Source organism: Somniosus microcephalus, chromosome 13 (assembly GCF_052327205.1).
Source record: "Somniosus microcephalus isolate GS21.2 chromosome 13, FLI_Smic_1.0, whole genome shotgun sequence".
In the NCBI taxonomy this organism is placed as follows: domain Eukaryota; kingdom Metazoa; phylum Chordata; class Chondrichthyes; order Squaliformes; family Somniosidae; genus Somniosus; species Somniosus microcephalus.
In genome coordinates this window covers 36,188,643-36,212,145 of record NC_140999.1, presented here as the reverse complement: position 1 = coordinate 36,212,145, position 23,503 = coordinate 36,188,643, and the positions used below count along the sequence as shown (strand labels likewise).

Sequence of the window (23,503 nt, the reverse complement as noted above, 5' to 3'; positions counted from 1 at the left end):
CGCGGACCCCCGCGCACCCCCGACCCCCGCCGGCCCCGACCCCCGCGGACCCCCGCCGGCGCCGACCCCCCCGACTTACGGTCGGGGTCGGCGGGGGTATCGGCGGGGGGTCGTGCGCACGACTTACGCTGACGCTCAGCGTAAGTCAGCGGGGGTCGGGGTCGGCGGGGGGTCGTGCGCACGACTTACGCTGGACTTACACTGACTGAAAAAACCTTCGGTTTTTAGAGGGTTTCGGTTTTCGGAAGTCCGGATAAAGGGTAGTCTATCTGTATCAGCTCGCACTTCCAGCAACTTTGTGGGGAAATTTTTTTTAAAACCTAAACATGCACGAATAAGTCTAACTAATGGGGCACGTTGTGAGAGGCCCTGCTCCAGCAAAATCTGGGTCAATATTTTTTACTGCCCCAATTAACCTTAAGTTAGTCTGATTCACATTTCCAGTACTTCCCCCAAGCCAGTCCTGTTTTCTGTCCCAGATCCAAATAGGAATCTTAGCGATTTCCAAAATGCCACTGATATCTATAAATTTCTAATTTGTTCCACTAGAGGGTGTTCTCTTTCATTTCCTGAAGAACCAATCCTGAGCTCTCCTATATTGTACTGCGGTATTATATGCTGAATTCTCCCTCGTCTCTGGATTCAATTACCCCAACACTCCCTCATCTCAATCTTGCTGTCTTGCAGAAGTTCCCCTTATTTATTGTTACCTTGTTTGACGGCGGTGTAGATGAGGTCATTGGTTCAAGTTTTTCCTATAAACACAGTAGTTATAATAAACATTTTAAAAATTCTATATATAAACATTTTAAATCAACAAATATTACTTTTTAAATATACCTTAATACAGTACAATATAAAATTGAAGCATGAGTTAATATGTAACACTGGACAATATTTAAACTTTTCTTTTTCTCAACAACTTCCTACTTTGCACTCTTCCTTGAGTGGGGCACGTTACACCTTTTGGTATCGCAGCCAAATAAATAGTAATTTGCAGAACTCAACAGCGAGTGTTGGCAGACTATCCAACTGCTTATGGGGGGGGGGGGGGGGGGGAAGAACATTACAACTGAGCCTGACCCAGTCTTCATCTGATATCCACACAGGTATAGTCACTGGATAGCAATCAGGGGTGAGAACCATGGCTGATTCTCTCCTCAATTCATGGATGGGGAGGCCAATTATCATGCCCTGACCTCACCCCGACGAGAATCGGCTACTAAGCACAGACTAGGGATCAAGCCTGAGCTCTTGCTGGTCTGCATAGTTCACCTATTCATGAAGTAAGCCATTTGAGGGAGTGCATTTCAACACTTAAAAAAAAAACACTGAACAGAGACACAGATAGCAGGTACAGGAGATAACGGGAACAGAGAAACAGACAGGTTTATTTTCATTGAGACCTCAAGGTGAAGTGACAGGCCCATACTGAAGGGCACTAAGGTAGAAGAGTAAAAGACAATTAGGTATGTAACACTAAGCTTGTGTTTTAAAAGCTTGAAAATTGTAGGAAGAAAAAAGACTGATTTTTATAGTAAGTTCTGCAAAATTTTCTCTTCCTGAATCATTAACACTTAGGGAAGGGTCAATTCACTATAGTGACGGATACCATCAGTGTTGAAAAGAATAGGAAAGATGACAAAGTAAGCCCAGAAGTAGTGGTTAGCTGACATCCAGCTTGGATGTTAAAGCAATTGGTTACACTTGCAAAAAAAATATGAAAAACGGTGTCTGAAGAATTGAATAAAAGAGATTTCCACCATCCAAGAGAAGGGCAAGGAAAAGATCAAGATATGGTCTGGTCAGATCTGGCGATAGATCGTTATGCACCAGGAACGCTCAAATTTGAATCCCACCGAATTGAGGAAGCAAAGATGGGAACTGTACTGGGGGGATTGACAAGGGTGGGAGAAAATGATGGGTTTGCTGGGAACAAGAACATTGAAGAGAGGGGTGAGGGAGCAGTTAGGCAAGGCAATGAGTAGAGTGCTAAAAGTGAGGGATCTGGGGATTCGACAGTGCAGTTAGTTGCAAGTGACTTGAGGGAGAGATTTTCCATAGGCAAATGGTGATAGTACTGGGATTGAAGGAGAGTAGTAGAATGTGGGCAGTGAGGGAGCGGAGGAAGTGGTCAGAAATGGCCTTGTCAGTGATTTGAGACTGAAAGTGCAAAGGACACAAGAGATGAAAAGGGTGTGGATATAGCCCAAGACATGGGTTGGGAAATTTAATGAAGGGTGAGATTAAAAGATGGCACTGAATTTGGAGGAGAGGGACAAAAGGAGTTGAGACAGAAATTGAAGTCACCAAGGATGAAGAGTCGGTTGGTACAGAGGCTAAGGAAAGAGAGAAGGGAGAAGATCTGTGGGAGGAAGTCAACGTGGGCCTTGGGGGTCGTAGGTTATAATGATTTTAAATGAATGGCAAGATTGGAGGAGATGACGTGTTCAAAAGGGAAGGTACCGTATAAGTAAGGGGAAAGGCCTTGGTGTGACTTGGCAATAATGGTTATGTCGCCATAATAGTAATTTGGATGGTGCAGGTGGTGGAAATAGCCGAGGATAGACTTCTGGAATTTTTCCTTAAAAGATGCAATGGTCTTTTTCTCAAACACTCTCTGTGGCAAAGCATCCTTTGCTCCAACAACCCTCTGTGTAAAAGAATTTCTCTTAACCTCTCTCCTCATTCTCAGCGATAATTTTAAATTGATGAGCTTTTGTCAATGACACCCCAACAATAGGAAATAGTATTTCCCTATTCATTCCGTCAAAACTCTTCATAAATTTAAAAGCCTCTATTAAACCTCCTTTTGGCTTTCTCTGCTCCAGTGGAAATAGTCCCAGTATCACAAGTCTCACTTCATAACTAGTTTCTAATGCCTAGCATCATCCTGGTGAATCCAAACTGTAATTATTTGAAACCCATGGTGGCTCTGTTCATCCACACCGCTCAGTGTCTTTCTATTAAGTACTTACTTCTGTTCCTTGACTTTTCTCCCATATCCACATTAAATTACATCTGCCAGCTATCTGCCCATTTCCACTAACCTATGTATCTTCCTGAAATCTTTCGGCCTCATTCTTTGCTAAACCTTCTACTTTTGTGTCACCAGCAAATTTTAATTGCGCTCCCTATATCCAAAATATATATATTAAATACACACACATATAGAAAACAAAAGTGGACCTAGTGGACTCCTGAGGGATACCACTTCCAACCCTTCTCCAATCCGAGCAGCACCCATTTACGCTGCTTCCTGTCCATCAACCAACTTTCTATCCATGCTGCTACTTTTACTCTTATACCATACACCTGATGTCACAAAGCACTTCAAACATAAGTAATTCATTGGTTGTGAACTGTAGTCACTTTTGTTTTGTAAGCAAATTTGTAGCAGCTAAAGAGAATGGGCCAGATTTTGTTGTAAAAATAATGGTAAGGCTAACAGCGCTCACTGTTATTTATGCACAAATCGGACAGCAACGTTTGATGAGCCCACATGCGCAGTTAAACGTGAAAATCTGGAAGTTGTTGTCCTAGATGCGCTGTCCATCTGTAAGCTGCGCAAAAACAGCATGTCACCATCTGGATCCCCATTCAAATGTATTGAATGGCGTGAAGTTCCTGTACTGACGTTGTAGATACAGACTAAACTCGCCACAAGTTAGGGCTTGTCCATTCCAATGCAAGTAACCCTTTTCATGGTGTAGTAAGTCTTAATTACTGCCAAACAATCTCTCTGACACTGAAAATGAACTTTACAAGTGTGGGGTCTTATTCCGTTAGCTTTTAATTATTGTTGGAGATTTTTTTAAATTAAATAAAAATGTTTTTACTTTTTCTTTCTGTCTCTTTTATATCTTTCTCTCTCTTAATCCAATCTTTCTTTCCTTCTCCTCATTTCACTTTCTGTATCTGATTTGACATTGAATTCACTACTCTAACGTACACTTGCAGGTTCAGGATCTGCGCTGCTCATTAATGATTCTTCAGTCTGAGTGGTTTCAGAGAGATACAGTTGCTTTCCCAGTTCACAGAGGTTCCAGGTGCCCTGTAGAGGGCGCCGAGTTGTTTGGCTGACGGCAACTTGCCTTGCAGAAGCCCATAGAAAGTCTATGGGCAAGTGCAAGTCCAATGAACGGCGCAACCCTTATTCCACTGATACTCATTATTAAGCCTGACCACAAAAGCAGCAGATACGAACAGAACATTTATTGCCAGAAGTTTATAAGTTCATATAACTACAAGCGCACTGTTTTGGAGTAATGTCATGTTAGGCTAGTCAAGTTTGGAGAGAAGGAAGGGAAATTTTCGTTCAGATAGATATGAAAAGCTCCTGGAATTAACTTGCTGCTGCTGAGCCACCAGGTGTCAATTCACCTATTATTTTTATACATATATATTTTTCTATACTTGAGCACAAAATCACAGCTGACACTTCAGTGCAGTAGAGGAAGTGCTGCACTGTTGGAGGTGCCGTCTTTCAGACCGATGCCTATTGTTCCCCCCAATTTTTTTTGGGTGCGCGGTCCCTATAATGGGCTGCACGGCCCATTCAAAGTTTCACGCATGCACGAGATTTCACATTTGAAAAGCTGGTCCCAGGCTGCGTGGGACCGGCATACAGCTGCGTGGCCACGCAGCTTAGAGGGAACGTTGCCGAGGCCCCGTCTGCCCTCTCAGGTGGACAGAAAAGTTCTGTTTTGAAGAACTTTTCGAAGATGAGCAGGGGAGTTATCCCCAGTGTCCTGGCCAATATTTATCCCCCAACCAACATCACTAAAACAGATTATCTGGTCATTATCACATTGCTGTTTGTAGGACCTTGTCGTGTGCAAATTGTAAATATTATATGTATATATGGGTACGGTAGCATAGTGGTTATGTTACTGGACTAGTAATCCAGAGGCCTGGACTAATGATCCAGAGACATGAGTTTAAATACCACCACGGCAGCTGGGGAATTTAAATTCAATTAATTAAATAAATCTGGAATTAAAAACTAGTATCAGTAACGGTGACCATTATGTCCTGGCAGGACAGACCCACCAGAGGAGGTGGTGGTGGCACAGTGCTATATGGGAGGGAGTGGCCCTGGAAGTTCTCAACATTGACTCCGGACCCCATGAAGTTTCATAGCATCAGGTCAAACTTGGGCAAGGAAACCTCATGCTGATTACCACCTACCACCCTCCCTCAGCTGATGAATCAGTACGCCTCCATGTTGAACACCACTTGGGCACGGAATGTACTCTGGGTGGGGGACTTCAATGTCCATCTCCAAGAGTGGCTTGGTACCACCACTACTGCCCAAGCTGGCCAAGTCCTGAGAACATAGTTGCCAGATGGGGCCTGCGGCAGGTGCTGAGAGAACACAAGGGAAAAACCTACTTGACCTCGTCCTCACCAATCTATCATAAATGCATCTGTCCATGACTGCATTGGTAGTAGTAACCACTGCACAGTCCTTGTGGAGACGAAGTCTCGTCTTCACACTGAGGACACTCTCCATCATGTTGTGTGGCACTACCACCATGCTCAATGAGATAGATTCAGAACAGCTCTAAACTGGGCATCCCTGAGGCACTGTGGGTCATCAGCAGCAGCAGAATTGTATGCCAGCACAATGGCCCGGCATATCCCTCACTCTACCAATACCATCAAGCCAGGGGACCAACCCTGGTTCAATGAGGAGTATAGAAGAGCATGCCAGGCATACTTAAAAATTAGGTGCCAACCTGGGGAAGCTATAACGCAGGACTACATGCATGCTAAACAGTGGAAGCAGCATGCTACAGACAGAGCAAAACGTCCCACAACCAAAAGATCAGATCAAAGCTCTGCAGTCCTGCCACATCCAGTCATGAATGGTGGTGGACAATTAAACTAAAGGGAGGCGAAGGCTCCATGAACATCCCCATCCTCAATGATGACGGAGCCCAGCACGTGAAGGCAAAAGACAAGGCTGAAGCGTTTGCAACCATCTTCAGCCAGAAGTGCCGAGTAGCTGATCCATCTCGTCCTCGTGCTGAGGTCCCAACCACCACAGAAGCCAACCTTCAGCCAATTCGATTCACTCCATGTGATATCAAGAAAAGGCTGAGCGCACTGGATATAGCAAAGGCTGTGGGCCCTGACAACATCCCAGCTATAATGCTGAAGACTTGTGCTCCAGAACTAGCCGCACCTCTAGCCAAGCTGTTCCAGTACAGCTACAACACTAGCATCTACCCGACAAAGTGGAAAATTGCCCAAGTATCCTGTCTACAAAAAGCAGGACAAATCCAATCCGGCCAATTACCGCCCAATCAGTCTACTCTCAATCATCAGCAAAGTGATGGAAGATGTCCTCAACAGTGCTATCAAGCAGCACTTAGTCACCAATAATCTGCTCGTTGGGTTCCGCCAGGACCACTCGGATCCAGACTTCATTACAGTCTTGGTCTTTCAAGAGGTGAGTTGAGAGTGACTGCCCTTGACATCAAGGTAGCTTTTGACCGAGTATGGTATCAAGGAGCCCTAGTAAAACTGAAGTCAATGGGAATCGGGGGGGAAACTCTCCACTGGCTGGAGTCATACCTATCAGAAAGGAAGCTGGTTGTGGTTGTTGGAGGTCAATCATCTCAGCCCCAGGGCATCGCTGCAGGATTTTCTCAGGGCAGTTAAGTGGCAAGTAGCATTCGCGCCGCACAAGTGCCAGGTAATAACCATCTCCAACAAGAGAGAGTCTAACCACCTCCCCATGACATTCAATGGCATTACCATCGCCAAATCCCCCACCATCAACATCCTGGGGGGGTCACCATTGACCAGAAACTTAACTGGGCCTGCCACATAAATACTGTGGCTGCAAGAGCAGCTCAGAGGCTGGGTATTCTGTGGCGAGTGACTCACTTCCTGACTCCCCAAAGCCTTTCCACCATCTACAAGACACAAGTAAGGAGTGTGATGGAATACTCTCCACTTGCCTGGATGAGTGCAGCTCCAACAACACTCAAGAAGCTCAACATCATCCAGGACAAAACAGCCCGCTTGATTGGCAACCCATTCACCACCTTAAACATTCACTCCCTCCACCACCAGTGTACTGTGGCTCCAGATGCACTGCAGCAACTCAACAAAGCTTCTTCGACAGTTCCTCCCAAACCCGTGACTTCCACTGCCTAGAAGGACAAGGGCAGCAGAAACATGGGAACACCACCAGCTGCAAAGTTCTCTCCAAGTCACACACCATCCTGGCTTGGAAACATCGCCATTCCTTCATCGTCACTGGGTCAAAATCTTGGAACCCCGTACCTAACAGAACTGTGGGAGTACCTTCACCACAAGGACTGCAGCGGTTCAAGAAGGCAGCTCACCACCACCTTCTCAAGGGCAGTTAGGGATGGGCAATAAATACTGGCTTTGCCAGCGATGCCCACATCCCATGAATGAATTAAAACTTTTTTTTAAAAGACTACTACATTTCTATCTAGCATTATGCAACATGTTTTAAGTGGAAATTGCCCACTTGCAGCACTACCTACAGCTGTAACTGGTCCACAGCCTGATATAGGAGTTTGCAATGACTTTTGAGACAGGACGCTGCAATCCACTCAACATTTTAATATGTAATAGATTACTAGATATCCCGTGGCATTGCTTACAATGAGTCAGAGTATAAATTGTTTCAGAACAGTTGGGGTGTTCATGCAATGTAGGGAACATCAAGGCCACTAATTTACAATGATAAAGTAAAATTTGATTTTTATTCATCAGTATTCTGCAATTTTTACTTGTGTCTTGGGGCACTGAATTTCACAATTGTGCCCATTATTTTCTGAAAGCTGTAAATGAATGGCCTTTATGTAATGTACCAGCGGGGGAGGGTTGGAACTAATGAAGAGGTGGATTGGGGTTCAAAGGAGCAGGCAGCAGGGGGAGAAGGGAAATTTACAAATGAATGAATAGCTAGAGCAATCATAGCAGAAATGGGTATAGAGGGGAATTAAAAAAAATAAGAGTTGGAGAAGGCCTGGAGAAAGTGGAGACAGAGCAGGGCTGCAGAAAGCGATACATTTTCAAAGGAGGACTTGAGAAACAGTTGGACTGCATCTAAGTTGAAGCTACCAGGCCTCCAGCTGCCTGTCGACGTTACTATTGAGAAAGAAACAGGAGGCAGCAGTGCTGGAAAGCTTTGGACAATGGGGCAGAAGAAATGTTTCTCCACTGAGCTGGAACGGGGTTGGAAATAGCGTGGCTAAATGGGGAAGCAGGTGTAATGGGGATGGAATTAGCAGGCCAAATGGGGAGAACTAATGAACTTATACTGCAGCTACCAAGGCCAATTGCATAGCAGGGCATGGTCATTAAGAAAGAGGAGGGAGCAGCATGAAGAAAGCAATACAAAGCCAGTGGAGTGGAAAAGCCAGCCCCAAGCAGGATTTTTTTCCTCTTGTTCCAACAGAGAGGACTAGGTCTCCTTTCTCCTCTGTTGTTCCCAGCTTAGTGTGGAGCTGGGCTTGCTGCATGGATGGTGCCTTCCAGGGAGAGCAGGAGACCAAAAGGTGGAGAAGCTCAGACGTATGGTGAGGGAAGAAGCAGATCAACCTCATACAGGAGTCTGACTAGAGGTCCTCCAGTGGGAGAGAATTACAAGCCAAGGCACAGCCCGAGGAGAGGGAGATGACCTCAAGGGCACAAATCCAGGAAAACAAATCTTAAACTAAAAATAAGTGACCAGGGAAAGAAATGTGAAAACACGAAGATACTATAACATAGTAAAAATGGGGAAATGGCTCCTGAGCCTTCCTTGCCTTCCTCTCTGGGCATGGAGGCTGCAATTGTGGCTGTGCTTTAAAGCTCCATCCAGCAGTAAAGCTGTATTTGCTGCGTGACAGGAACTGTGACAGCCAATTTCTCAATTTATGTGGGCATTGCTGGCAAGGCCGACATTTATTGCCCATTCCTAGTTGCCCTTGAGAAGGTGGTGGTGGGCCTTCTTTTTGAACTGCTACAGTCCTTGCAGTGAAAGTGCTCCCTGACTGCTGTTAGGTTGGGAGTTCCAGGATTTTGACCCAGCAACAACGAGCCATGATATATGTCAGGATGGTGTGTGATTTGAAGGGGAACTTGAAGATGGTGGTGTTCCCATGCATCAGCTGCCCTTGTCCTTCTAGGTAGTGGAAGTCACTGGTTTGGGAGGTGCTGCCAAAGAAGCCTTGGCGAGTTGTTGCAGTGCATCCCGTAGATAGTACACACTGCAGCCACAGTACACCTGTGGTAGATGTTTAGGCTAGTGGATGTAGTGGCGAGCAAGCAGACTGCTTTGTCCTGGATGGTGTTAAGATTCTATAGTGCAGTTATACCCAAGGCAAGTGCAGAGCATTCCATCACACTCCTGACTTGTGTCTTGCAGGTGGTGGAAATACTTTGGGGAAGTCAGGAAGTGAGCCATTTGCCACAGAATACTCAGCCTCTGACCTGTTCTAGTAGCCATGGCATTTACGTGGCTGGTCCAGTTGAATTTCTCGATGTTGATGGTGGGGGACTCAGCAATGGTAATGCCTTTGAATGTAATGGGGAGGTGGTTAGGCTCTCTCTTGTTGGAGATGGTAATTGTTTGGCACTTTTTGGCGCAAATATTACTTGCCACTTATCAGTCTAAGCCTGGATGTTGTCCAGGTCTTGCTGCATGCGGGTGTGGACTGCTTCATTATCTGAGGAATTGCGAATGGAGCTGAACACTGTGCAATCAGCCCCACTTCGGACCTTATGATGGAGGGAAGATCATTGATGAAGCAGCTGAAGATAGTTAGGCTTCGGACGCTGCCCTGAGGAACTCCTGGGGCTGAGTTGATTGGCCTCCAACAACCACAACCATCTTCCTTTGTCCCAGTTATGGCTTCAGCCACTGGAGAGTTTTTCCCCAATTCCTATGGACTTCAGTTTTACTAGGGTTCCTTGGTGCCACACTCGGTTAAATGCAGCCTTGATGTCAAGGGTTGTCACTCTCACCTCACCTCTGGAATTCAGCTTGTGTCCATTTTGGACCAAGACTGTAAAGCGATCTGGATCCGAGTGGTCTTGGCGGAACCCAAACTGAGCATCTCTGAGCAGATTGTTGGTGAGTAAGTGCTGCTCAGTAGCACATTTAATGACTCCTTCTATCACTTTGCTGATGACTGGGAGTAGGCTGATAGGGCAGTAATAGGCCGGTTGGATTTACCCTGCATTTTATGGACAGGACATACCTTTCAATTTTCCACATTGTTGGGTAAATGCCAGTGTTGCAGCTGCACTGGAATAGCTTGGCAAGCAGCACGGCTAGTTCTGGAGCACAAGTCTTCAGCACTATAGCCGGGATGTTGTCGGGGCCTGTAGCCTTTGCTGTGTCCAGTGTAGTCAGCCATTTTTTAATGTCACATGGAGTGAATCGAATTAGCTGAGGACTGGCATCTGTGATGGTGGGGACCTCATAAGGAAGCCAAAAAGGATCATCGAATCGACACTTCTGGCTGAAGATAGTTGCAAACACTTCAGCCTCGTCTTTTGCATTCACGTGCTAGGCTCCACCATCGTTGAGGATGGGATATTAATGGAGATTCATTCTCATTAGTTGCTTAATTATCCATGTAGTGGGTTTCGTCGCAATTAAATAAAATGTACTAGTGGAATTAATAAATAAAATACACTTACAAAACAAATGCCAATTAATTAAACTAGCCTTCTCAACAAATTAATTGAATAAAATGGCATATACAGGTTGAGCGTCCCGTATCCGGCAACCTTGGGACCGAGGCCAAGCCGGTTTTCGGGTTTTTCCGGACTTCAGAATGTATTTCTGATGTCCGAAGTCCAGAAACGCCCAAGCTGCGATATTTCCGGACTTCGGACATCAGAAACACATGCCGAGTCCGGAAATGCCTGGGCCCAAGTTGCGTTTTTGGTAAGCCTCCCTCGGGGTGTCCGGATTCCGGACCCCTGCCACCAATCATCCCGGAGTCCAGATTCCAGAACTCTGGATTTGGGACGCTCAACCTGTATCTACAAATTAAATGGACTGGCCAAACGATCTAAGATAAAGAGGACAATAGCAAAATACTGCGGATGCTAGAAATCCGAAATAACAACAGAAAACGCTGGAAAAACTCAGCAGGCCAGGCAGCATCCGTGGAGAGAGAAACAGAGTTAACGCTTCAGGTCGAAGACCTTTCGTCAGGTAAAGATAAAGAGGAATCCACTAAAGGTTTATGTACTAAAGAACTAAAAATGTACGTACTGCAAGGAGACATTTATTAAAACCGGTCAGAATTAAGTAGTGGACCTCTTAGTAATCAGATTTATTTCATTTCACTATATTAACTGTTACATATTTCATAGAATGTGCGGCACAGAAACAGGCCATTTGGCCGAACTGGACCATGCCGGTGTTTATGCTCCACACGAGCTCCTCTCATGCCTCTTCATTTATCAGCATAACCTTCTATTTGTTTCTTCCTCATGTGTTTATCTAGCTTCCCCTTAAATGCATCCATGCTAGTTGTCTCAACTATTCCCTGTAATAGCGAGTTCTACATTCTAGCCTCTCTCTGGGTAAAGAAGTTTCTCCTGAATTCCCTATTGGATTTATTAGTTACAGGAAACTTTGTGTTATCCGGAGGCTAAATCAGGAGCCGTTTTGTTAGGTTTTTTTTCTTCTCGTGGCTTTTTTTTTCAACAGTCAGGCTCTGCAAAGTCTCTGTAGCTTAGCAACAGCTTCAGAGAGACGCTTCCAAGGTACGGGCTGACTGTTTAGAAGCTGTTGCTAAGCAACAGTGTTTGTTGTCAGATACGGAGATGAAAATCTCCGTATGTTTCAACATGAACGCTGGTGTGTCCGGCAGTTTTGAGGGAACGGCAACAGCTCGGTCCCGTCGGTGCCGGATAGCACAAAGTTTCCTGTATTTATAGTTAGCAACATGCATAAACTTTTGGTGGATTCCTCTTTTTCTTCCTTTCCCACTCCTGACCTCACAAGATAACCCTTTCAGATGCTATTTAATTTAATTAGCAACATGCCCGTGGCATTTCATTTGGATCTTCTTTTTTACTACATTACTCATATAAAGAGCAAATATAGTTACTAATGGTAACAATTATTAAAATAGTGGGGGAAAAAACCAATTAAATGCAGCAGATTCTCCAAAACGTACGAATTAAATGAAACAGTATCGGGGCCAAGCTTCTTTTTTACGGTTGGGAGGGAGCGTACGAATTAATGGAGAAAAAACAGCAAATAAGTAAAAGTTTGTGGAATCAACTAAAAGTCAACACCTTTAAAAGTGGAAAACCAGATGCTAATCAAATACAGCAGCTGCCGCGTAATGAATTAAATAAAATGGCCGCTGGAGGAGCACATCATTTGGCCGAGTGCATGAACTGGGAACAATGAATGAAAAATAAACTAGCAAGGAATTAAAAATGAACAACGGACCTCTTGTCAGGTCCATCTGGAAGAGACCTCGCATCAGGTTGGGAGTGCAAACTGGGAGCAATGAACTTATAAAAGAAATAGCTAATAAATTTTTATTTAAAAGATTTAGTAATAATATTACAAGAATGGCTATCTTACATTGTTTGATGTTTATTTAACTTGTCACCAGCGGACGTAGGTTTCAACAAATTTGCGAGATGCACTTATGGAGGACCAAGGAGGCACGGTCACTATAGGCCAATCAGAAGTAGCCATATGAAAAATGCTGCAAAAAAGGTTTGAAAGTGTTTTCACGCATTAGAGGTGCCACTCCCTGTAACAAAGTCATGACTTACCAGTGTGACAAAATCATGACAGGAGATGTACGCTATATGCAAGAGTTTAATACATAAACACAGTGTTTGAAGACCAGGACCTCAAACCCGGCACTAAGCTCATGGTCTACAGGGCAGCAGTGATACCTGCCCTGCTGTATGCCTCAGAGACCTGGACCACGTACAGCAGGCACCTCAAAGCACTGGAGCGGTACCACCAACGCTGCCTCCGCAAGATCCTGCAAATCCATTGGCAGGATAGGCGCACCAACGTCAGTGTTCTTGCTCAGGCCAACATCCCCAGCATCGAATCTCTGACCACGCTCAATTAGCTCCGATGGACGGATCACATTGTCCGCATGCCCGATACGAGACTCCCAAAACAAGCGCTCTACTCGGAGCTCCGGCATGGCAAGAGAGCCCCAGGTGGGCAGAGGAAACGCTTCAAGGACACCCTCAAAGCCTCCTTGAAAAAGTGCAACATCCCACCGACACCTGGGAATCCCTGGCCCAAGACCGCACAAAGTGGCGGAGAAGCATCCGGGAAGGCGCCGAACACCTCGAGTCTCTTCACCGGGAGCAAGTGGAAGCCAAGCGCAGGCAGCGCAAGGAGCGGACATCAACCCAAGCACCCCACCCATCCGCCCCTTCAACCACCGTCTGCCCCACCTGTGACAGAGACTGTAGGTCCCGCATTGGACTAATCAGCCACCTGCGAGCTCATTTTTAATGTGGAAGCAAGTCATCCTCAGTTCCGAGGGACTGCCTAAAAAGAATACATAGAAAAAGACAGGTTACTAGCCAATCTTCTACGGCATTGTTCGCCGTATGGCTGCGCTGTTTGTAACGGTCAGAAATGTTATACTATGAAAAGTATAGTTGTCTGTCCCCTTATGCCTACAAAGTCTATTGTTGTGAAGTGAACACTGGGTTTGTACAGAGATGATCAAAAGGCTTTATAGAAACATAGAAGATAGGAGCAGGAGTAGGCCATTCAGCCCCTCGAGCCTGCTCCGCCATTTAATGCGATCATGGCTGATATTCCAAATTCAGTACCCTGTCCCTGCTTTCTCCCCATATCCCTTGATCCCTTTAGCCTTAAGAAATATATCTAACTCCTTCTTGAATATATTTAAAGAATTGGCCTCAACTGCCTTCTGTGGTAGAGAATTCCACAGATTCACCACTCTCTGGGTGAAGAAATTCCTCATCTCTGTCCTAAATGGCTTACCCCTTATCTTTAGACTGTGACCCCTGGTTCTGGACTCCCCTGCCACCGGGAACATCCTTCCTGCATCTAGTCTATCTAGTCCTGTTAGAATTTTATGTTTCAATGAGATCCCCTCTCATTCTTCTAAACTCTAGTGAGTATAAGCCTAATCGACCCAATCTCTCCTCATACGTCATTCCTGCCATCCCAGGTATCAGTCTGGTGAATCTTCGCTGCACTCCCTCCATGGCAAGAACATCCTTCCTCAGATAAGGTGACCAAAACTGCACACAATGCTCAAGGTGTGGTCTTACCAAGGCCCTGTACAACTGCAGCAAGACATCCTTGCTCCTGTACTCTAATCCTCTCACTACGAAGGCCAACATACCATTTGCCTTCTTAACCGCCTGCTGCACCTGCATGCTTACCTTCAGCGGCTGGTACACAAGGACACCCAGGTCTCGTTGCACTTTCCCTTCTCCCAATCTATTGCCGTTCAGATAATAATCTGCCTTCCTGTTTTTGCCACCAAAGTGGATAACCTCGCATTTATCCACATTATACTGCATCTGCCATGCTTCTGCCCAATCACCCAACCTGTCAGAATCATACTGGAGTTTCTTGGCATCCTCCTCACAGCACACACGCCCTCCCAGCTTTTATTTAAAGTGTAGCTGTCGTTTGTGACATTTGAACTCTTGACAAAAGTGTGACAGACACAAAATGCCTGCTTTTTATAATTAGATTAGTGGATGTTCTGTGGTGTTGCTCATGTTAAGTCAGAAGGTACACCCTCTCTTATCTGTCTCTGTTACTTTCTTTCCTCTTTCACTTGTCTCACCCTCTTCTCCCTTCCTTTCTCTTCAGGTTTTACATAGGATAAACGGCACAGAAACAGGCCATTTGGCCCAACCAGTCCATGCTGGTGTTTATGCTCCACTCGAGCCTCCTCCCGTCTTGCCTCATCTAAATCTATCAGCATAATCCTCTATTCCCTTCTCCCTCATATGCTTGTCTAGCCTCCCCTTAAATGCATCTATACTATTCGCTTCAACCACTCCCTGTGGTAGCGAGTTCCACATTCTCACCACTCTTTGGGTAAAGAAGTTTCTTCTGAATTCCCTATTGGATTTCTTGGTGACTATCTTATATTGATATCCTCTAGTTATGCTCTTCCCCACAAGTGGAAACGTTCTCTCTGTATCCACGATTAGGTCACCCCTCAGCCGCCTTTTTTCAAGAGAAAAGAGACCCAGCCTGTTCATCCTTTCCTGATATGTATACCCTCGCATTTCTTGTATCATCCTTGTAAATCTTCTCTGCACCCTCTCCAGTGCCTCTATATCCTTTTTATAATATGGCGACCAGAACTGTACACAGTACTCTATGTGTGGTTTAACCAAGGTTCGATACAGTTTTAGCATAACTTCCCTACTTTTCAATTCTATCCCTCTAGAGATAAACCCTAGTGCTTGGTTTGCTTTTTTTATGGACTTGTGAACCTGTGTGCAACTTTTAGTGATTCGTGTATTTGTACTCCTGATCCCTTTGTTCCTCTACCCCACCCTCCTTCTTTCTCCTCTTTTCCTTCTCCCTTTCTATTTTCTACTGTTCTATCTGTTGCCTTCTGCTTCATTTTCTCTCTTCTATCTTTTTGGATGGGAGATGTTGCCACAAGTAAGCAAGCACTTTCAGGTGGGGATTGCAGGAAATGGATCCAGCCAGTAGGTTGTGGTGCCTTTCGTGTTGCAGGCCAAGGATAGGGGAAGGGATCCAGACCACAGGCTGCCTTTTCACTGGCAAATATTAGGCGGTGGGGATCTGGCATGGGGAGGGAAGCAGCAGCAGGGAGAGGGAAAGTGCAACGGGTAGGAAGAAATGGGCATTCGAGGTGGGAGGTGGTAGGGAGGAAAGGGAAAGGGTGAGAGATGGAAAGCAATGGGTGCTGGGAATGGGAGCATTCAATTCCACTCTCAGCATCAGATTGGGGAAAGCCTTGCTATTAAAAGGTTTGGACATATAAGAAACTTCCCCAAAGTTGTATGGAAAACTTGAAGGGAATTCCACCCTGCAGTCTAAAAGCCCCTTTCAGACTCTTAAAAAAATACAAATGAACCCAACGACCTGAGGGTGGAGGAAAAAGGTAAGTAATGGTAAGTATAGATACAATCCTTATAGTTTAAAAATTTCACGGCATCATACTCAAGTGTGACAAAATCATGACTCAGAGGGTAATAAGTATAACAAACAGGGAATGCCACAAAGCTGTTAAATTATATATTATTAATATTGGTACATCTGTCACATCTTCCCCTGTGTAAACAGTTCCAGTGGGGATCTGTTACTTTGGTGTTTGCCAGCGATGCTTATAGGTGGCACTATAATGGGACGTTCCGAGCGTAATGGATTTATGTCATGTTGTGGCTGTCACAAAAGCCTGTGATACGGCTTGAAACTGCAAGCAGCTGCAGGCTCTGGACGCTGGGTGATGCTGCAAAGCAACTTTTCATCTTCTCAGCCAGACTTGCTGTGTCATCTTTGTTTTCTGCTACATAGAAACATAGAAGATAGGAGCAGGAGTAGGCCATTCGGCCCTTCGAGCCTGCTCCGCCATTCAACGAGATCATGGCTGATCATCCAAACCCTAGCACCTGGTCCCTACACCGACAGCCATCCCACCCAAGCCCTATCCCCGTAACCCCACCTATTTAATCCCCCCTAACACTAAGGGTCAATTTTTATCATGGTCAATCAACCTAACCCACACATCTTTGGACTCTCATCACTTTAATTTATTTTAAAAAAGGATTGGCTCTGCTTCTCCACACCACGAGAGATCTGAGCAATTTTTTTTTTAAGCCAGCCACCGTCCTTTTTTCATTTGCATATGTAAAGCAGGGCTGTGGTGTAGTTGCTGATCCCCATCTTGCTCAAGGACTATGTGGTGGCCGTGGTATTGAGAGGGGTTGGGTTCATGCTGGACTTCCACATCAGATGGAAGCTCTACACCAGCAGCGGAAAAATCCATGTCATGGTACAAGAGCTGGATATCCTGTACAGCCTCAGCTCCAGAGTGATTGGCAACACAGTGATACTCTTTATCAAAATCATAAACCTCTTGAAAGGAAACATTTAATTAGTCACCCTAAATAGGCACCACTTAAATTAAAGCACAACAGTTGAATATGCTTGAAGCTTTACTACCAAAGTAAAATAAGCACGATCACAAGTGCATCATAACAGCATAGTATGTTGATGCTGTAATGCAGTGCCACACAATAATGAGATGCGATTCCAACTGTGATTTTCCATGCAATGATTTCCCAATTTCTCAGGAAGGAAGGAAATGAGACTGGCAATCAGTGCCACTTGCGTACATTGCACAGATTTACAACATTTCTCTACCCTTCCTCCGTGCTCTCCCTTGCCCTCTCTCCAGCTCCCGCCCACCGTACACATATTTTATCTACCTAAAAGACTTCCCCTTATGCACCCTCTCTTTAAAATTCATTCTGTTCCTCCTTCTCTCCTCCTCCACAATGTATACTAACATCCCCCTCATCCATCCCTCTACCAACACACTGTCTCTTTTATGCGCACTCTTTCACCCTCAGGGCACTGTCTCAGGCACTCTCTCTGCCCCCTCTCCAACAATTCTCCTCTTGCCCCATCCACTTCATTCCTATCAATTCTCTCATTCTCCTCTCTCTCCCTTATGTTACTTTCTCACCCCTCCCTCTCACACTTTCTTTTTCTATCACACGTGCTAATTCGCCTTTCTCTTCTCATGCATCTTCTCCCCAACAACTTGCATTTATATGGCATTTTAATGTAAAAATGTGCCACGGTGTTTCAGATCGGTACCAGGAAATTTAACGCCAAACCAGGAAGGAGGATGTTAAGAGGGTTGACTGAAAGCTTGATCAAAGATAGAGATCTTGAGAAGTAGGAGAGGTGGCTAGGTTTAAATAAGGACTCTAGAGAATAGGGCTCGAGTGGATGAAAGTTCTGCTGCCAATGGTGGGACAAAGGAATGAGATGGTTCACAAAAGGGTACGGTAGTACAGTGGTTGTTACTGGACTAGTAATCCTGAGGCCTGGACTAATGATAAGAACATAACATAAGAACATAAGAAATAGGAGCAGGAATAGGCCACTTGACCCCCCGAGCCGGCTCCGCCATTCAATGGCTGATCTCGGGCTCAAAGCCACTTCCCAGCCCACTCCCCATAACCCTTCACTCCCTTATCTTGCAAAAATTTATCTATCTCCACTTTAAATGTATTTAATGACCCAGCCTCCACAGCTCTCTGGGGCAGAGAATTCCACAAATTTACGACCCTCTGAGAGAAGAAGTTCCCCCTCATCTCAGTTCTAAAAGGGTGACCCTTTATTCTGAGACTGTGCCCCCGAGTTCTAGATTTCCCCGTGAGGGGAAACATCCTTTCTGCATCTACCCTGTCGAGGCCCCTCAGTATCTTATATGTTTTGATAAGATCACCTCTCATTCTTCTAAATTCCAATGAGTATAGGCCCAGCCTGCTCAACCTTTCCTCATAAGTCAAACCCTTCATCTCTGGAATTAACCTAGTGAATCGTCCCTGAACTGCCTCCAATGCAAGTATATCCTTCCTTAACCAAAACTGTATGCAGTACTCAAGGTGTGGTCTCACCAATACCTTGTACAGTTGTAGCAGGACTTCCCTGCTTTTATACTCCAACCCCCTTGAAATACAGGCCAACATTCCATTTGCCTTTTTGATTACTTGCTGCACCTGCATGCTAACTTTTTGTGTTTCGTGCACAAGGACCCCCAGGTCCCTCTGAACTGTAGCATTTTGTAATCTCTCTCTATTTAAATAATAGTTTGCTTTTTTATTTTTCCTGCCAAAATGGATAACCTCGCACTTTCCCACATTATACTCCATCTGCCAAATGTTTGCCCACTCACCTAGCCTGTCTATATCCCTTTGCAGATTCTTTGAGTCCTCTGCAAAACTTGCTTTCCCACCCATCTTTGAATCATCTGCAAACTTGGCTACATTACACTCGGTCCCTTCATCCAAGTCATTAATGTAGATTGTAAATAGTTGGGGGCCCAGCACCTTGTGGCACCCCACTATTTACCGTTTGCCAACCAGAAAATGACCCATTTATCCAGACTCTCTGCTTTCTGTTAGTTAGCCAATTCTCTATCCATTACAGAAGGTAAGTACTGTAGAAAATATAGGGACAGAGTAATCTCCTGGAAGAGTTTCGATCGCCTAGATGGGTCGGAGAGGAATTTCCCAAATTTTTTCTCCCAAATTGGCCATTGGGTTTTTTATCTGGTTTTTCGCCTCTCCCGGGAGATCACATGGGTTTGGGTGGGATGGAGAGTGATAGAAGATTTGAGGTTAGGATCAGATCAGCCATGATCTTATTGAATGGTGGAGCAGGCTCGAGGGGCCGATTGGCCTACTCCTGCTCCTATTTCTTATGTTCTTAATATATTACCCCTAACTCCGTGAGCTCTTATTTTATGCAGTAACCTTTTATGTGGCACCTTATCGAATGCCTTCTGGAAATCCAAATATACCACATCCACTGGCTCACCCTTGTCCACCCTGCTTGTTACATCCTCAAAGAACTCCAGCAAATTTGTTAAACATGATTTCCCTTTCCTAAAACCATGCGGACTGTTTGACTGTAGTATGTTTTTCTAAATGCCCTGCTACTGCTTCCTTAATGAAGGACTCCAACATTTTCCCAACGACAGATGTTAAGCTAACTGGTCTATAGTTTCCTGCTTTCCGTCTCCCTCCTTTCTTAAATAGGGGTGTTACATTTGCGGTTTTCCAATCCGCTGGGACCTCTCCAGAGTCCAGGGAATTTTGGTATATTGCAACCAATGCATCCACGATCTCTGCAGCCACTTCTTTTAAGACCCTGGGATGCAGGCCATCTGGTCCAGGGGACTTGTCGTCTTTTAGTCCCATTATTTTACCGAGTACTATTTCCTTAGTGATAATGATTGTCTTTATTTCCCCACTCCCTGTGGCCCCTTGATTATCCATTATTGGGATGTTGTTAGTGTCTTCTACAGTGAAGACAGATGCAAAATATTTGTTCAGAGTCTCTGCCATTTCCCCGTTCCCCATTATTAATTCCCCAGTCTCATCCTCTAAGGGACCAACGTTTACTTTAGCTACCCTCTTCCTTTTTAGATACCTGTAGAAGCTCTTACTATCTGTTTTAATGTTTCTTGCCAGCTTATTCTCATAATTTATCTTCTCTCTCTTTATTATTTTTTTAGTCATCCTTTGCTGGTTTTTAAAAATTTCCCAATCCTCTGGTCTCCCACCAATCTTGGCAACATTGCATGCCTTCGTTTTCAATTTGATACCATCCTTTACTTCCTTAGTAGGAGTGGGCCTTTGGCGTAGCGGTAGCATCCCCGCCGCTGGGCCAGAAGGTGTAGGGTTTCGAACCCCGCTCCACAGTCCCGGCAAGTGGAGTCGGAGCTCCGGCTCTAAATTCTGGGTTGACATCCAGCGGGATACTTGCGTCCGTGGGTGTGGGTGGCCCCCCCCCCCCTCGTATGGGTTGTGGGAGCCCGTAAAACCCTCCCGCCATAGGACTAACCACCCTAATGGCTGGTATGAAGATGGTTACGGTCACGGAAGGAGCGTTAATTGCGGCCAGAAATCCTTCCACCACTTCATACAGTTCCCCAAAGGGAACAGTGTGAAGACACGTACGACGACGACTTCCTTAGTTAGCCACGGATGGTGCTCCCTTCTCTTAAAATCTTTCTCTCACTAGAATATATTTTTGTTGAGAGGTATGAAATATCTCCTTAAATGTCCGCCACTGCATTTCAACTTTCTTACCCTTTAATTTGTTTTTCCAGTCCACTTTAGCCAGTTCTGCCCTCATGCCATTATAATTGCCTTTGTTTAAGATCAGGACACTGGTTTGGGATACAACTTTCTCACCCTCCAACTGAATTTGAAATTCAACCATGCTATGATCACTCTTTCCTAGAGGATCCTTCACTATGAGATCATTTATTAATTCTGTCTCATTACATAGTACCAGATCCAAGATAACCTGCTCCCTGGTTGGTTCCATTACATACTGTTCTAGGAAAACATCCTGAATGCACTCTATGAACTCCTCCTCCAGGCTACCATGGTCAATTTGATTTGTCCAATCAATATGGAGATTAAAATCACCCATGATTATTACCATACCTTTTTTACAGGCCTCCATTATTTCTTGATTTATACTCTGTCCAACAGCATTGCTATTGTTCGGGGGCCTGTAGACTACGCCCACCAGAGACTTTTTCCTCTTATTATTTTTTATCTCCACCCAAACCGATTCTACATCTTGATCTTCTGAGCCAATACCACTTCCCACCACTGCACTGATCCCATCTTTTACCAACAAAGCCACCCCACCTCCCTTTCCTTTCTTTCTATCCTTCCGAATTATCATATACCCTGGAATATTCAGTTCCCAGCCCTGGTCGCCTTGCAACCACATCCCTGTAATGGCGATCAGATCATACCCATTTGTATCTATTTGTGCCATCAACTCATTTATCTTGTTACAAATGCTGCGTGCATTCAGATATAGAGCTTTTAACTTTGTCTTTTTCCCATTTTTCCTTGTTTTGGCCTTTCTTTCTGTTACACTCTTATTTTTAAACATTCTGTCCCTTCCTATCACACTCTGGTTATTATTTCCCCCATCTCTAGCCTGCTCTATTGCTTTCTCATTTCCTTTTTATTTTCCCACTCACCTGGATCCCCCCCCCCCCCCCACTATTTAGTTTAAAGCCCTCGCTACAGCCTTAGTTATTCAATTTGCCAGGACTCTAGCCCCAGCATGGTTCAAGTGAAGCCCATCCAAACGGAACAGCTCCCTCTTATCCCAGTACTGGTGCCAGTGCCCCACAAATCAAAACCCATTTCTCCCACACCAGTCTTTGAGCCACTCGTTCATTTCTCTGATCTTATTTACCCTATGCCAATTCGTTTGTGGCTCAGGTAGTAATCCAGAGATTATTACCTCTGTAGTTCTGCTTTTTAATTTAGCCCCTAGCTGCTCATACTCTCTCAGCAGAACCTCTTTCTTTGTCCTACCTATGTCATTGGTACCTACGTGCACCATGACAACTGGATCTTCCCCCTCCCACTCCAAGTTTCTCTCCAGCCCAGAGGAGATGTCCTTAACCGGGCAGGCAACACAGCCTTCGGGACTCATGCTCTCGACTGCAGAGAACAGTATCTATCCCCCTCACTATACTGTCCCCAATCACATCATCTCTTTTTCGGAGACATGAGTTCAAATACCACCATGACAGCTGGGGAATTTAAAATCAGTTAATCAAATAAATCCAGATTAAAAAGGTAGTATCAGTAATAGTGACAGAACTGCCAGATTGTCAAAAAACCTATCTGGTTCACTAATGTCCTTTAGGGAAGGAAACCTGCCATCCTTACCCGGTCTGGCCTATATATGACTCCAGACCTACAGCAATGTGGTTGCCTCTTAACTGCCCTCTGAAATGGCCCAGCAAGCATTTCCGTTGTACCAAACTGCTATAAAGAATTCAGGCTGTAGCAGTTCAAGAAGGCGACTCACCACCACCTTTGTTGTTTGTGGGAGAGAATACAGGGCTGGAGGAGATAGGCAAGGATATTACAGGCCAGAAACAGGCCATTTGGCCCAACCAGTCCATGCCGGCGTCTATGCTCCACTCGAGCCTCCTCCCGTCTTTCCTCATCTAAATCTAACAGCATAACCCTCTATTGTCTTCTCCCTCATATGCTTGTCTAGCCTCCCCTTAAATGCATCCATACTATTCGCTTCAACCACTCCCTGTGGTAGCGAGTTCCACATTCTCACCACTCTTTGCGTAAAGAAGTTTCTTCTGAATTCCCCATTGGATTTCTTGGTGACTATCTTATATTGATATCCTCTAGTTATGCTCTTCCCCACAAGTGGAAACATTCTCTCTGTATCCACTATTAGGTCACCCCTCAGCCGCCTTTTTTCAAGAGAAAAGAGACCCAGCCTGTTCATCCTTTCCTGATATGTATACCCTCGCATTTCTTGTATCATCCTTGTAAATCTTCTCTGCACCCTCTCCAGTGCCTCTATATCCTTTTTATAATATGGCGACCAGAACTGTACCCAGTACTCTATGTGTGGTCTAACCAAGGTGATATACCTATCAATTCATTCCATGAAAAGCGACGAGTTAAGATAGTAACTATAGGTTTTTATTGGCTAAATAACAGAGCCCACCCTCGTGGGTGATCGGTTCCAACAAGGAAGAATACTAGCCAATCAGTCACCTTTATACCTGGGCAAGCAGGCGGAGCCATGGGCGGAGTCAGCTGAGGTATGCTTAGGTATAACAGCGTGCGTGGCAAGAGGTAACCTTGTGTAGTGATAACAACAGTGTAAACAGTGATAACAACAGTGTAACAATAGTGAACGGTTGTGAACGATAACAGTGGTTTACCA

The 23,503-nt window shown here is 45.0% G+C and overlaps 1 protein-coding gene across 1 annotated transcript in view; it reads right to left on the bottom strand.

Annotated features, from left to right (window-relative positions):
• Positions 1 to 23,503, bottom strand: part of ranbp3b (RAN binding protein 3b) — a 134,378-nt gene that overhangs the window by 101,274 nt on the left and 9,601 nt on the right. The window contains exon 2 of the mRNA XM_086004755.1: positions 711 to 755. Coding sequence (XP_085860881.1) covers positions 711 to 740 — 30 coding nt within the window. The 5' untranslated portion in view covers positions 741 to 755. The remainder of the gene's footprint in view (positions 1 to 710; positions 756 to 23,503) is intronic.